The 17,101-nt window shown below is 41.5% G+C and overlaps 1 protein-coding gene and 1 pseudogene across 2 annotated transcripts; one reads left to right on the top strand and one right to left on the bottom strand.

The window, feature by feature from the left end:
- Positions 1 to 643: 643 nt before the first annotated feature.
- On the bottom strand, positions 644 to 10,604 carry LOC308319566 (vitellogenin-like; the record flags this gene model as incomplete). The annotated part of the gene is made up of 14 exons (XM_080769669.1): positions 644 to 744; positions 880 to 1,050; positions 1,142 to 1,307; positions 3,202 to 3,264; positions 3,504 to 3,769; positions 6,166 to 6,269; positions 6,725 to 6,942; positions 7,040 to 7,261; positions 7,350 to 7,475; positions 7,814 to 7,979; positions 8,705 to 8,856; positions 8,944 to 9,105; positions 9,319 to 9,573; positions 10,443 to 10,604. The coding sequence occupies 14 exons, from the start codon at positions 10,602 to 10,604 to the stop codon at positions 644 to 646; spliced, it is 2,334 nt and encodes a 777-aa protein (XP_080625795.1).
- A 5,162-nt stretch (positions 10,605 to 15,766) lies between these two features.
- Positions 15,767 to 16,553, top strand: LOC308319565 (rab11 family-interacting protein 4A-like; annotated as a pseudogene). The gene has a single exon. The product of its transcript is annotated as a rab11 family-interacting protein 4A-like (transcript).
- Positions 16,554 to 17,101: the final 548 nt, after the last annotated feature.

The raw sequence follows: 17,101 nt of genomic DNA, 5'->3' as shown, positions 1-17,101 counted from the left end.
AATGTCATGGTCAAAGGTATTATTTCTATTACAGTACTCAATGTTAGGGCGGTGTTATACTATGTGGTATTTTTGGCAGTGTAGATGGCCAATCAAAATGAACAAATAACTGCTAATGTTAAATTACATTATGTTGACAATTTGGGGGCATTGTTGCACAGCACTCCATATTCATATACTGCCCCTAGTAATGATGTCATAGGCTCATTTTGTGAACTTGGTAAGCGACTATAATGTACAATGTTTTAGAATGTAGATTGAAATGCTGCTGTTCTATTGAATGCAATAAGAAACTATATGATTCATATACATTATTGGGGAAAGTCTTTAGCGTTATAGTAATACTGCGTAGCGAGCAACACTAATAGGACTGTGTCTGTTTATGTAGATGGATGAAAGGATTTCAAGTGTAGAAAAATCTTGTAAAATTCACACCACTGATTTAAATACAAAGTATCCCTTCAACCTTTTTTATTTATCCTAATTATTTTTGTTTCTTGTTGGTTGCAATGAACCAGGGAAATCATAACATTGGAGACGGACAATGATTTATTAAATACTGGCATTTGCAATTTGAGATCTACGTTTACAAGTTTGAAATGTTTCCTAAATCTAGGCAGTCCACTCCACTGCGACAGCTGCTCTAAGCACACTGAGCCGAGCAGCTACAGGCGACATGAGCGTCCGTGGTCTCCCTCAGGTCCTCACTCTTCTCATAGACGTCGGTCGGAGGGGCGAATTGGTCTGCAGAGGGGCAAAGAGACACAGTTAGCAACAGCACCCTACCAATACTTTTACTCAAGTGAATTTGACTTGTAACAGTATTTCTATATTGCAGTGAATATACAGTTTGGATTCTTAAGTACAGAATGTGTGTACGTTTTGGGCCGACGGGTGCAGCCACGCAGTGGAAGCCCACAGTGACGGGAGTGCTTCTGATTGGGGAGCAGCCGGGCAGACAACGAAGCACAGGCTCAACAGAGTAGCATCTGGACATCTGCTCACGGACCACCATCTCCATTGTCACGGACTCGTGTCTCAGACGACATTCTGGAATGGAGAGGTATGAATAATTTAAATTAAAAGCTATGTTGATGGCTGTAAAAGAGAAATTTCCTGACAACAAAACCCCTGCTCTTACCAGTGGTATCAGCGCAGCTCTCGGCAGGCAACACCCAGGAATGGGCATGGCTAACTGAGTTCTTGGTCAGGCGTCCACTAGGGGTACGGTACTCCTGTCTGACTTCTCCATCAGCCTTACCACAGACTCCACAGGTCTGTCCCTTCATCCAGTCAACGACTTTAATCTGATGATACAGGTAAAAAGGAATAACAGATCAGTTACTCATTTAATTGAATATGCCAGCTTTGGTAGTTCAGGTGCAATTAAAAATGACTCCCAAAAGGATTGATATTCACCTTCCATGTGTCCATATCGTAGTAGACTTCAGGGAGACCATACTTGGGAGCGAAAATAGCGACACCTTCACCTCTCTTTTTGATATGGATTACACCTTTTGGTAGAGCATAGATCATTTTTAGATAATCCAGATAATCAGGTATTTTCAAATATAACAACTTAGTATTGGCACATTGTAATAAATAGTAACTAAAATGGTTGTAGGAGAAAGCATTAGACCCAGTTTAATTTACATGGCCTACCTGCAGGGTGTTGGTAAGGAAGGTTTACGATGGGAATTTCCAATCCATTAACCTTTACCACAATGTTGCCTTCCGTGCGAAACAAGTCAACGTCACTAGAAGTGAAAGGTATGGTCAGCATCAGCAACTAGCACCGTTATGTATCGAACAAATTAACACATTTCCTGTTGAGTTCTTACATGTCAGCGATTTTGACATTGATGTGTTTGCGTGCCAACGCATTATCTTGCTTCAACAGAACCATGAACTTAATTTCGTCAGTGCAATCCTGAGCCAAAACTTGGTAGCAAGACACAGGCATCTGATTTGTGATTGTCTTGTTGTTGAATGTTGTCAGTGTGTCTCTGACCATGCTGCACTGAGCTGAAAGCAAGATGAAAATATTGTTAAAACATTTACATTATTTAAACAACATGTTTTTGCAGTTGTATCAGCTGATAGTTTTACCTGCAGTTGTACTGGCCAACAAGTACTGGACTTTGTCTACAATATTGTCTTCAAAGGGTGTCAGACCGGTTATTTCATCCAGTGGCAGGACAACGGGGAGAATGATAGCCTTCTCAATTATCCTCTGCAATTAATACAATAATCATCATCAATGAAGCAGGTGCATACAAGGAGAATTACTATCTAATTCTCCTTTAATTGTTATGAATACAACAATGTTTCGTTATTCATAAAATCAAGTAGGGTAAAATAATATCCCAATACCGTTGGTGTTTTGAAAATAACATCCAAAGACTTTCCAGATGTTGCAACCACGGTTACAGAAACCTGCTTCTTAGTGTTTGCTGCCTTCTCTGCAATCAGCCCAACCACATCAAGGGCAGGGACATATTGACTCGCACTAGTGGGAAATATGTGAGAGCATTATATAGAGGTCGATTAGGCAAAATATATATTTACTAATAAATTATTTTGTGGTGGCAATAAATAGAGCATACACGGTGTCAAACTTGCCTAAAGCAACAAACAAGTAATATTACAGAAATATGAAAAGACATACATCCTGATGTAGTGCTTCAAAGCCCTTGGCAGGTCAATCCAGTTCACTCTTACACGGATTGCAGGGTTTGTTCCAACCAGACCGGTCTCAGCTGTGATCACGGTATCAATCTCTCCACATCGCTCCACTCCCCAGGACAATTTGGCCTTTGAGCAGAACAAAGGAAGTGTTGAGGAACTTATTTTATGTCTATAGATAGATTATTGAACTGTTCAGGTAACATTGAATATGGTTTCTTACAGTAGCTAGGTGCTTGCTGAGCACCGCACCAGTAGCACAGATCATCCATTGTGCAGCAGGACACAAAGGTACAACAACGATCTTCAGAACGTCATAGGTCTTATCAAAATAAGCAATGATTTGTAATCCTTGACCAGTGTGGTCTGTTTTCACAGCACGGATGATAACTGTCGCAATGGGATCGAAAGCATTACCCAGCTAAGGATAAGGAAGGAAAAAATAAAACAGTTTGTTTATTCACAGACTGATTATGACAAGTGTCCTAATGAAATGTTATGTAAAATAAGCCTCACCTTCTTGTACATGGCCTGAATGCTTGAAGCGCTGCTTCTGCTCACTCTGGCCTGGGAGGTGGCCTGAGATGTGATAATATATACATAAAATTGGAAGGAGAAATGTTCACTGCACAACTGAAGTTTTCACGTGTTGAAAGAAGAACAATCCTCTAAATGTCATGTAATTCCTACCTTGTGGTTTTTCTGGAAAAGTGGGTGCTTTGCTGCAACCTGTTTGGAATGAAGTTCAATGTGTTGAAGGAGAACATGCTCTGTTATTCATAAAATCAAAAGTTGTAGAATGGACCGTGGTGCTTTACCGTGGAACGACGAGAACTGGAGCTAGAAGATCTGCTGCTGCTGCTGCTGCTGCTAACTTTAGCAGAGTTCCTGCTGGAGCTGCTGGAGCTGGAAGACCCCATGGTGACATCCAGACCAGGAATCAGGATTTTCTTGAGTTTATGCATGACTGGTTTAACCCCAACCAAGTCCTCTTCGCTCATGTTGACCTGTTTAATGATCTTCGCTGCAGCCTTTGGTCCAACCTGAACCTCCATCTCCCATCTCTCGATGTATGCGCCTTCAACTATAAATAGACATAATATATTGCTCATATAAATCATGTTTCTTCTCTAAATAAAGTGTAGTTTGAGTGTGACTACATGTTTTGCATGTATACTGTAGTTCTTGCCTTCTTTCAAAACAAGTGCAACGAAAGCCTTTCCGAATAGTTTGTACAGAGCGGGGGGATTGAGGAAGTCTAGACGCTCTGCGACAACCTCAAGGCATACCTTCAATCCAAAAGTCATGCTCTGGGCGCAGAATTCCTGTTCAATAATACCCTTGATAATGTGCTTCACATCATCATCAATTACCTCAGAAGATACTCCCTGAAACAGAAAATTAAAAGAGCATAAAATAATGACCTGTAAAATTCCATATTTCTCTTCATGGTGGTATAATGAGTGAGAATGTCATTTAAAATCAGCCCACCAAGCTTCTAGAGGCAGCAGACGTGAGCTCTGTTGAGATGGCTTGTTTGTCAGCAATCATTGGGACGTTTATTTCGGCAGGAACATCCTCCACATTCCTTACAACAGCAAATGTGTCATAGCTGCCAGTGATCAGAGAAGATCAATTTAGCAAAGCCTGTTATTCATGCATTGTGTAATCCTCATTCTAATAGAAATTATAGGTAGGCTATGTATGTTGTGCTGATGTTCAAGCCAAGTTAACAATATACTTTGTTTTGAAGGCCAATGAATTAGCCATCAAAACGTTCATGACATAAATTGCTTTAGTGGACATGCTTGATATACAGTATGAAATGGGTTTTTAATTAATTTGTATTAACAAGTTAACCCTTTATTTGTAATGCCAAAAATGTATAATTATTAGTATTTCATTGCAAAAGACAGGTTTTACCTAACTGCTGCAATATGTTCAAGAGCGGGACCGGGAACCTGGTCGGCTTCAATCCTAAAGTTGCCTTCTGCAATGTCAAGCATTACTGCAATATTTACAGGGACAATCATGTGGATCTTAGTCCTTGCCATCAGAGCAGCCTGGATAAAAGCAGTATTGACTCCCATCACAGCAAAGGTTTGGACACGAACACTGGAGAAAAGGGCAACTTTATTTTAGTATCTGATTTCTAAAAGCGATGACAAATTCACGTGAAATATTTGTTTGAACGGGACTACCTTGGTTGAAGGTCAGCCTCAATTCTAATGTCAGTCGTCAGCAGTTGACTAATCTGGAAGTTGTCAAGGTCAAGTGGTGGTCTCATGTGGGCCTTAACTATAAACACAAGATATTGGCTTTGATATGGTTCTAAGATGCAAGGATATGTTATTAATTAAGTAAGAATGCAAGTACAAGTTATTACTAATGAATTGCATGACTTTGCACCTACCATGAACAGACGCAGCAGCCACAGCAGCAGTGTACAGACTGATCTCCATAGGCAAACCTACTGCAGTGGGCAAGATGCGTCTCACCTCGGCAATTAGGAGTGGCTTGGTAAACTGGCGAGAGACCCCTGCTATGAGGGCCCTCAAAACATTCATTCCATATTCTTGAGCAGACTTTCCGGTGACAAGCTGTTGGTAAGCAAATTTATTTATGCCAAGTTCTTGTTTCATTGCATGGTAATGATTACATGGAGCTGGAAAGTTACGATGATAAATTGTGCTACAGAACATACCGCAATTATCTGCTCAACAACACTCTTGTCAAGGTTGGCAAAGGCAATTTCCTGGCCGAAAATCTTCACATACATTGAAGCCAGTGGTGCGCTTGCAGGAGAGGACCTCCAATGAGACAGCTTGTAAAAGAGAAGCAATTTTGACAGATGTTTTTTCCACAATCATGATAATTTACAGTTCAGGAAGGGACACATACAGCTTTGATGGCCCGCCTCATCTTGGTTAAATTATCAGCATTCTCAGACATGGGGACCTTCAGAAGGGCCTCCTGAATACCCTCGGTTCTTACTCCAACCTTAGAGAGAAATGGACAATGCTCATTAACATGAATTCATTCATTTCCATCCATCTTTTTATGATTTCTTATGCTTTGACCAAGCTCATAAGCCTACCTCAACGGCGTCAGTAGCAGCTCCAATCAAGTAAGTTCGGACCTTTGCTATAACAGCTTTAGGCAAAATGCTCGCAGCTTCGTTAATGTAAAAGGCACTGTGGGCAACACCCATCGTCAAAGGATCTGTAACAAGTCAAGTACATTTACATAGCTCATTTCATCCACGGTAACGTGTTTGGGTCAGCCAAATGGGCTATGGGTATACAAGTGATATTACACAAATTGATATCTGTTCATCATTAGGTAATTGTTCATCCCTCCAAATCATGAAGGCTGACCTTTGAGATGAATAAATAGTAAAAAAAAATGTAGTTGCTGCACTTTGGCTTTGTAGATTAATCACTCTACTTTTTCACATAATTAGCATGAATTGTCACTCACTGTAATAGGCATCGACGTAGATGGCTCTGCTGAAACGGAAGCTCATCATAGGCACCCTGCGATCAACTGCCAAGATCCTCATGGCTATGTAGCAGGCAGCAGCACTGAAAGGAAAGGCCCAAGGGTAAGTAAGATTATAAACTATATACAGTATACTGTCTAGCATTTAAAAAAATACACTTTAATGAATCTCCAATTTGTTCTGGCAAATATATTGATATACCGATAAGCCTATTGATATTGTGATATGAGATCAAATATCGTCTGGTATTTAGAATATTGTAAAATATTTTGTCTTTTCCTGGTTTTAGTCACTTAAGCCATATTTCATGCATGCTTAAAAACGTTAATAGCAAAAATTGCCAATCGACAAGCTCACAAACGATGCTGAGCTTGTATAACTGCTATTTATGCTCTATTTTTATTATCGTCACATGGCTCTATGATCGTCGGTTATTAAGGTATTTGGCTAAATAAATAGTTTTGTTGTATACATTTTCTTCCCCATATCGCCCAGCCTTAGGCTTCAAATACAATGTAGAAATGTCACATCTCCTACACTTTAGCTAAGTCCGGGGCGGTGCTTCGGGTCAGGGACTTCATGTGAGAATAGGTGAAGGTGTACACCTGGACGTTGGGCTCTGATCTCAGAATGTTAGCTATGGAAGACACCAGACCCACTGCTGGCCGGGTCTCAAACAGCACAATGCATGCAAGCATACGCAGCTCTGCATGGTGAGCCCTGTCCATGAAGATCTGAACAGCCAAATCCTGGACCTAATTCATCCAGAGAACAGATTATGGCAAAAAAATGCAGTTAGAATATGAATACAAAATAAATACATAAACTATTTAAACAAGATTTAATACCCACCATTGCAGGTGTCCTTTTAGCGATGTTCCTCAGGGCCAGGACAGCCTCAACATGAACTCTCTGTGGAAAAACAGATCTGGCAGCACCTCCGAACCCGGGTAGGAGCTTTGTGATGGTTTTAAGGCTAGCGGGATGGCCAGCATTGGCAAGTACTTTCAGCAGAAGGACAATTTCTTCTATTTCCTCCTTGGCAATAGCCATGTTTGCGCGGTTGATGATTGGCTGTGGAGAGTTGACAGTTCATTTAAATCCTCCAATCCATTGGCCACTAGTTATGTAAAATGTGATTATGACAAATACTATTTCTTACTTTTACAAGTTCTGCAGAGCAGGTGGGCACCTCATTACAGTACTTGGCCACCATTGTTCCATAACCGAGCATAGCAGCCTCGCGCATGATTGGCTGTCCCTGAACCTTTACACTGAAAGCCAGTCTCTGTGGGTATAGGAAAGGACAATTGAGACCAAGGAGTCCACATAGTTTCAGATAAATGTAGGCTAATATTATTTTTATTATTATTATTATTATTATTAATAATAATAATAATAATAATAATATCTGTTGGTATTACACCTTTCTTAACAATGTTCCTGAATTTCGTTATACATTTAAGTGAAAATAAGAGAAGAAACCAAAATGAAAAACATGCCATAAAGCATAATAAAGAACTCAATCATTACCTATAGAGTCTTAGACATCCATAAATAAACACCACGCTACATTGTTTGAGAGCATAAAACGTTTTTCTCTTTAAGAGGTTACTGAGAGCCTACCTCAAACATTGGGATGGAGATCGGGTCAGCTGTCACCATGTGCACCGATGCCAACAGGGCAGGGAAAGCTTCAGTAAGAGTGATATCATTTACATCCAACTTTGCCTCGATGAATCTCAGTGTCATTGGTGTACCAATAGCAGGGATTGTATCCAGGATCCAACGCCTAGAACAGAGGAAATGTTTTTTTACAGCTTTATTAAATAAAAGAAAATCATAGAAATTGTTGCTAATTAAACAGCATAATAGTTTTAGGCACAGAGACATATAGATTATTTAGTTATTTGTTGTAATTAATATCAAATACCTTTTTTGTTTGGTTTTAAATGGATAGGGGTATTTGTAAACGGCATTGTAGCTCAGCAGATATCTTACACTACAATATACAATTTATAAGCGCTTTCTTACCTGTAAACTGGTTTGTCCTTGTATTGTTTCCAGATGGACTCAATTTGCGCCACATCGAGCTCACGCAGTATATGAACAAGCTCCACAAATTTCAGAGGAGCGTCATGATGGACCTGAACCATATTGTATCTAACCAGGTGAGTTAGGACCTCCACAGCCTAGAGAAGACAAAAAGACAGAGTCATATGGTGTCATGAAGCCATAAAGCTAGCAATAGGTAGCAAAACAATACATGTAAAGATGACGGCACTCTACCTGTCTCTCTGGGTCTGTGATCTTGACGAGCAGAATGGGTGTCTGGAGAAGCTCAGAAGCAAACTCATAAGACACGGATCCACGATGAATATACTCCACATCTGGCACGACTGCCACGTTCTCAACGTTCCCAATGAAATTCAGCCTTTGTCTGTGCAATTCAAAATTGTTTTAGCATATTTGATATGCTTAGTCCATTGCCATTTTGTTAAAAGTCCTGCAACATACTTGGCCATCATCTGAACAGCTGCGTCCATCTCATTGAATGGAGAAAACGAATGTACTTCAACGACCTTTGCCTCCAAGATCAGGGGGGCACCAGTATCTTCTGTCTTCATGGTATACTCATAGGATACTGCTCCCCTCAAGTTCTTTGTGATCTGTGCAGACATAACACATGGTTAAGGTTATGCTGTTGAACTGCAATATATCTTGCAGTGTCCCACAGAAAAATAAATTGGTCTTACCGCTTGACACTCAACACATGTATCCATGTAAGCCAAACCAATGTCCTTAACGATGGGTCGCCGGCAGTTGTTCAGATCCCTGGTTTTGGTCAGATGGATGCGTTCAGCCTTTGTGTCCTCATTGATTATGTAGTGGGTCCTGCACTCACCATGAATTCCATCCTAGATAAATTAAATATGAGTATACATTTAAATACGTAATAGAATATAATTCAAGTCAAGTTTATCTGCATAGCCCATAATCACAGATATGGGTATCAAAGGACTTTACAGCCCCCCATTTCCAGGGCTGGAGCGAGTGACACTGCAAAGTACACCTAAGAGCTAAACTATTATCATAATGTATTTATGATGTACAAAATACAGAAATCATACCTCCTCCATCAACTCATAGATATTCTGAGTGCTCTTGATGTTAACATGAAGGACGTTCAGGATTCCTCTGAAGATATTCAACACAGTAGCGGAGAGACTAGCTGGGGCAAAAACCTTACCCACAAGACCTTTCGTATACTCAAACGTGATGGGAGTCACGAGTTGAGCATGAAGGGCGGCAGTGAGTTTTGTCGCTGGAACAAAAGCATCCTTGCCCTCGACACCAGCAAACTCGAAGAGCTCTGGGGTTACAAGCTGCATATGGGAGAGAGTCATTAATTAAGTAATTTGTTTTACATTCTTAACCTGTGGAAGCAGTTACTTTTCAGGAAGTGAGGAAAAAAATGACCTGTGTTCCAAATTAGATCCAATACTTTTCTTTGGTTAATTTCTTTTGAAAACCCACAGACACATCCAACCACTTACAACCTGGCATTACTATTTTGGGCATGTCATTATAAATCTAGTTGAAATGTTTCCAAAAAACAGATCTATAAGCTCACAACGCATCGCAACGCGGCACATTGTGAACTTGTGGATCGGTTATCTTTGCTATTTGCCAAGTATAAAATTGAGCATTAAAGGGACACTTCACCCTTTTTGCAAAAAAATATATGTTAATGACTTTTAGAAGCTTTAGAACACACTCCTGGGGGTCTTTATGTGTGTAATATGTGGTTTTAGATATTTTAGATTGTAGCAGTGAGCCTGTTGTCTCTGATGTCATGGACACTGGGCTCACTTCCTTCCTGGACTACATGTTGTCTCAGTAAGACAGCTCTCCCCCCTATCCACAAGGAGGAGCAGTGCACCAAAGAATTATGGGAATTGTAGTCCAGGAAGGTAGTGAGACCAGTGTCCATGACATCAGAGACAACAGGCTCACTGCTACAATCTAAAATATCTAAAACCACATATTACACACATAAATACCCCCAGGAAAGTGATCTAAAGCTTCTAAACGTCATTAACATATATTTTTTTGCAAAAAGGGTGAAGTGTCCCTTTAATTTATGAAAAAGAAAACGTATAAAATATAAAAATATGACGATACAAGGTTTCTTCCAGACAAGGGTGATAAGTGCATTATGTCAGTGTGTGACACATGCTTGCTCGTACAGTACCCTCATGATGACCATGTTCTTCACGTCCATCACGTCCATTGCAGTGAGATGAATTTTGCTTCTGATTTTTATACCAGCTTTTGCCAGGAATAAAGGTGGTAGGTCTGCCGCCTCGGGCACACCTTCCACGATCACTGCTTCATACGCGTATGCCTGGGTCATCGGTCGAGGAATAATCGGTCGAGGAATAATCGGTCGAGGAATAATAGGGGCTGTGAGAATAAATTAACTGAATGAGATCACATTGACATCTCTCTTTTTTTTTCATCAATGTTAATAATTGCTTCATGATTAGGTTAGTTCAAATGATTATATATATTTTTTAATTTTGAATTAAATTGGGATGTTTGGTGTCATTTTAAACCATTTCATAAAGTGTTGACTTACCAATTTTTTGACAAGCTGTAAATGATGATAGTATATATATTAGAATACATAATTTTCAAAAAGATGCTTTAAAAATATATTTTCCTAAGCCCTATTAAAACAATTTCTAAAATAAGTGCATGGATATAGTGTTTAAGGTCTATTATTTTAATCTAGTACTTTATTTTTTCAATAAAGTTGGTTCCTTCCAATTATCTGACTTTGAGTCTGAGCCATTATTAAGAAAAACGGACTCAAATGATACTTACCCACAAGGGCCACAGTCAGGGCGAGGACAACCACTCTCATGATTGGGAGAGGATGAGGAGGATGTGAGGATGAGAGTCCCATACCCCCTCTTATATACTGTCTTGTAATGACTGATTGTTTGTTAAGTCCAAAGTTAGCGGATCCACCGGTCAGGTTAACCTGTCCTATTATTGTGTGCCGTGAAGTGATTTGACCTGTCATTGAACTTTTAGTGGACACGTTCTCTGGGCAAAGACCGTTCCTCACTGGGGCCCCTTTTCCACCATGGTTGAACCGCCTGGTTTGGAGCCAGAGCTCCAAAATTTGAACTTTAATTATGAATTAAGTGGGCAAAACCATATCTATATTAATTTGTTTATACTGGGTCAATATAAGTAAATTAACATACGATAACCCTTCCACAGTAGCAGCTGTTTCATATTTTCCTATATAGTGACTAATTTAGATATTTAAATTTCAGAAAACTTCAAAAAAAGCAATCAACTGGGGAAGTTTCATGGCGATAACTATAACATTTTGTTACCTATTCACATATACTGTTGGTGAAAATAACAATGTGTCATAAATATGAAGAAGATACTCCTATCTGGATGGGTTATAGCATTAGTTTACTTACCATTATATTATGAAGGAGCCATTTCTGCCTGTGTGTGCCTTTAACCCGTTTGATGGGCGGGTTCACCATGGGGGGGGGTGTGTCACAAGAATTGACATAATGAGAACACGGGTGCAACAAGCCAGGTTGAATGGTTTGGAAGGTATGGGCCATAGCGGGCACAAAACAGGCTAAGGGATCACACGGTTTTTACCGTATCATTTTATTCTTGCATAACGAAAACTGCTGTAATATAAGTATAATGTATAATAAATGGGAACCTCACCCAACAGCAGTCAATGCCTGGACATTATATTATATACGCGTCAAAAACGGTTTCTGTATGCATGTGCCCAGCCGAATGGCAAAGTATAGTTTGAGCTTGCCACTACACAAGTAAAAACCCGATCAAGGAAGACAATCGTGTCTCATCTCATCTCATCTGGAGATCCTGAGCTCCTTTCCCGAACAAGTGGAGCACCCTGGATGGAAGAAGAGCTTGAGCACTGGTTAGTGCATATTCACTCACACATTTATTTTTGTTTGGAGCGGCATCGCGCCGTAAAATGACTTGGATCACGGCCGCTGTTTGATGAACAAACACCCCCCCCCCCCCCTTCTGACATATACGCGCACTGTCGCACACCAAGACCACAAGAGTGCGTGTCTCTGACAAAACGGCACAACGCACTAACGCAGCATCTTTGCAATATCCGCACACACGCAGACACATGCCTAACTGGTTCTTGAATGAATGAATGAATGAATGACCTTTATTTATATAGCACCCTTCTCAGCACGAGTGCACAGGGTGCTTTACAATAATACAAAAATAAAACAACTATAACAACAGCAGGCAGCCATTATCACAGAGTAAACAGTGAAAACATAGCATCAAAACAAGGACTATAAGAACACACAGATAAAAACACAAACAGTAGAAAGTCAAGTGTTATAGGTGACCAAAAGCCTGTCTGAACATGTACGTTTTCAATTGTTACTTAAAAGAGGCCTCAGAAAGGACAGTTCTTAAGTCCACAGCCTAGGGGCTGTCACTTCAAAGGCTCGGTCACCCTTCGTTTTTAATCTTGTCCTGGGGACCACGAGGAGGTGCTGATCGGAGTGAACGTGTGTTTGTGTAGGGTTGAATAAGTTCGGTGATGTTTGGTTGCAAATGAAAACACTGCAAATGAAAACACTGCGTAGCAGCGTAACGTCTTATTGTTGTTTGCAAACGAAACTACACTGTTTAAAGGTCTTATTATTGGTTGCAAACGAATGCACTGTTTGGGTCTTATTGTTCATGGTTGCATTTGATACAGTCTTATTGTTGGTTGCAAATGAATGTGTATTTTATTTTTGGGTAAAAACGAATTTATGCACTGATTTATTGTTTGTTCCCTTTGTTGAAAATGAGCAGTACCAAACAAACCGGGTCTGCAGAAATGCAAATGAGCAGTACCAAACAAACCGGGTCTGCGGAAATGCAAATGAGCAGTACCAAACAAACCGGGTCTGCAGAAATGCGAAGGGTTTCTGATATTGAAAAAAGGGTGAGAACGCCGACTTTGAAAGGAATCCAAATGACAATAGAACAACTTCAAATGGAAAGGTTAAACAGGCAAACAAACTAAAGACACAAACCACTGCTCTCATGGCTTCAAAGGAAAATGTCTCTGCTGTCCATCAAAATCTGAGAAGGATCAAAACCCTATTTGAAAAGGCTGTAGAACAGCACAACACACTGTTCACTGATCTTCCTATGCCTGAGGGGGAGCAAAGTAAACAAAATGCATGGCTACATTCAGTGATGACAAAGAGTAACACGTACGTTCATTAAAGACACATCACAATGGTTACAGGAAAATGGTTTTTCAAATGAGGATGGTAAATATGATAATGCAAATGATGATTGGGGTGAACATGTACAGTGTCAAGATGACATTAATTCTTAGGACAGTGTGTCTAATGTATCTGTGTCTCATGTGTCAAAGGGGTCAAAGAGGTCAAGGGCCTCTAGGAAAGGTTCTGGGGTGTCATCTGCATGCTTAATGGCTAAGGCAGAAAAGGCAGCTTTATTGGAAAAAGTGGCTGCTCTGCAAAAAAGACACGAAATAGAGGCACAAGAGGAAAAGCAAGGAGCAATTGGACCTCAATATGCAAATAGCAGCTGCTGATGCAATGGTATCTGTGTTGGAGGGCAGTGATGTTGGAGGAAAGGCCCCTTCAAATGGAATGAACTCTTATGTGAGCAAAGGTTTTAAAGGGCAAGGTCTCAAGGCTCAACAGCACCACCTATTTCATCCGCCCCTGATGTTCGACCAAAGATGAAAGGTTATCATACTATGGACCCTCAAAGTGCAAAACGTCCCACTGTCAGACAACTGCTGCAACCAAACATTGGACCATTGCTAACAATCACCCCAAGGAACACCATTCAGAATGTCAATACAATTTCAGAACCTCATGTACAGCAACAACCCATAAACGGGTCCCTGTACAGTCATTACAAAACTCAGTTGACCCGGAGACTCTTTATGGAATCATGAAACGCCAAAATGAAATAACTACACTGCTGGTACAACAACAAATGGCATCCACTCTATACCACAAAGAGACATTGCAGTGTTTGATGGTAATCCATTACAGTGTACTTAATTTATCAGGACCTTTGAACATTGTGTCGAAGCAAAGGTAAGCAGTTACCAAGACTGTCTATATTACTTGGAGCAGTACACCAGGGGGCAGCCCAGAGAGCTGGTGAGGAGCTGCCTACATATGCTCCCACAAGAAGGCTATGAAAGGGCAAAGGCACTGTTGAAAGAGCACTTTGGCAATGAATATGGAATGGCCACAGCCTATATGGATAAAGCTTTTGGATGGGCCCCTATTAAAGCACTGCAGGACTTTGCATTGTTCTTCAGAGGGTGCTGCAATGCTATGATGGAGATCAAATATATGGAGGTGATGGACATCCCATCAAACATGAGGCAGGTCATGCTGAAATTTCCATATAAGCTGAGGGAAAGATGGAGGTCTCAGGCTTGTGCGATTCAGGACCAACGAGGCTACAGGGCCACATTTCCCGACATGGTGAAATTTCTGGAGAACCAAGTAAGAGTCTTGACACATCCCCTTTTTGGAGATATTTCAGATGCACGACCAAGCACCTCACAACAGACTGTAACCCAAAGCAGACCGCTACCCAGGAGTTGCATCAAAGAAAGCAGTTTTGCAACAACAATCACAGCTACCAACCATACTGCAACCCCTGAGTCCATAACATCACAGGAGCCAGCCTCAGAGTCCTGTCTGTACTGTGGAGAGAGACATCCATTATTCCGGTGTTCAACACTGAATGCAATTTCTCAAAGGGAGAAAATAGAATTTCTGAAAGTAAAAGGAATTTGCTTTGGATGCCTGAAGGCAGGACATAGAAATAAACAATGTAGAGGTCGTATGACTTGTGATGAGTGTAATTTAAAACATCCAACGATTCTGTATATCCACAGAGACGAGACACGGGAAAGACCAGTTAGTAGCGCACTTGTCTCCCTCCAAGCATATGGTTGTACTGGGGCTGGAGACCAAGACAGCACACTTTCCATCGTGCCTGTACAGATAAAATCTAAGAAGGGAGATAAGGTGCTGCAGACGTATGCTTTCTTGGATCCTGGAAGTACATCAACCTTTTGCACAAATCACCTCATGGAAAAATTGAATTTGCAGGGTACAAAAACCAACATCCTACTGCGCACGATGGACGAGGATAGTGCTGTTAAAAGTGAAATCTTTACACGACTGGAGGTGTCCAGGTTGGATGGCAACCAATTTGTGGAGCTCCCAGAGATGTTCACTCATCATACTATCCCTGTTTCAAGGAGTAATATTCCCACACAGAACGATATCGACAAATGGGAATATCTAAAGGCCGTCAAAATCCCAGAATTAGACGCTGACATTGAAATGTTGATCGGGACGAATGTGTCAAAACTCATGGAACCCTGGGAAGTAATAAACAGCTCTGGTGACGGACCATATGCAGTGAGGACCCTATTGGGGTGGGTCATCAACGGCCCTTTGAGGGGCAATAATGGTTGCCAGAGAAACAGTACAACCATATACAGTATGCCAACAGGATCTCTCTATTGTCGAGCTGGAGGAGCTGCTCAAAGACCAGGAGTCCCGTTCGGAGCAGAGCATGGGAGAGGAGCTGAGACGTCACCGAGAGGCTTACAGCAAGATGGAGAGGGACAAGAACACACAGATAGAGCTGCTAACCAACCGACTTCAGCAGGTGGAGGACGGCAACAGTGACATGTCCATGAACATGTGCCGGCTCAAGCAACAGACGGAAAAACTGGACGAGGAGAAACAGAGGATGACGGACAAGCTGGAGGACACAAGTCTGCGTCTGAAGGATGAGATGGACCTCTACAGGAAGATGATGGACAAACTGAGACAAAACAGGCAGGAGTTCCAGAAGGAGAAGGAGGCAATGCAGGAGGTGATCGAGGATCTGCGTCGGGAGCTGGAGCACCTCCAGCTGTTCAAGCTGGAGGCGGAGAAGCCCGGCCGCAGATCACCTACAGCCTGTCCGACATCACCTACAGGACCAGGGAGATGGAACTGGAGCACGAGGTGAAGCAAACAGGAGAATCAGAAGTTGAGGGAACAGAATGACGAGTCTTTATGAAGCCAAGAACCTGTTTGCCACACAGACTAAGGCCCAGTCTCTGGCTGCTGAGATAGACAATGCCTCCAGAGACCAGTTAATGGATGCCCTGAAGGAGCAGGAAGAAATCAATTTCCGTCTGCGGCAGTACATGGACAAGATCATCCTGGACCACAACCCCTCCATCCTGGAGATCAAGAACTGACAGTCACACAGCTGCCATGAAAATCATTCTATATGGTGCTAGAGTGAGGATCATGTCTAGTTGTCTGAGCAGAAACTGAAAACCCCATTTTGAAGGGGAAAGGGAGTGTGAATGCAGCACTGGACCACTGGACAGATACAGACAAAAGTGGACAAAGCCTCACAGGAGTTACATGACAGGGGACATTGTTGTTGTCATGGATCAAAATGCTCCTCGTGGATCATGGGAAAGGTGACAAGGACCTTCCCGGACAGGAAAGGATTTGTACGTTCAGTACAGTTGAAGACAAGGACAGGGCAGTTGGAGCGGCCAATATCCAAGCTCTTCCTCCTTCAAGAAGCACTGTAATAATTCATGACTTAATATTGAACTATGGCTCCCTTTGATAATTGCTCATCATATTCACAATTAGGGGCCGGGGTGAAGGAGCCATTTCTGCCTGTGTGTGCCTTTAACCCGTTTGATGGGCGGGTTCACCAGGCATGGGGGGTGTGTGTCACAAGGATTGACATATGACAACACAGGTGCAACAAGCCAGGTTGAATGGT

Source organism: Protomyctophum bolini (assembly GCF_963924005.1).
Source record: "Protomyctophum bolini genome assembly, chromosome: 8".
Taxonomy (NCBI): domain Eukaryota; kingdom Metazoa; phylum Chordata; class Actinopteri; order Myctophiformes; family Myctophidae; genus Protomyctophum; species Protomyctophum bolini.
Note: the sequence above shows the minus strand (reverse complement) of the source record. Positions and strands in the feature narration are given on the sequence as shown.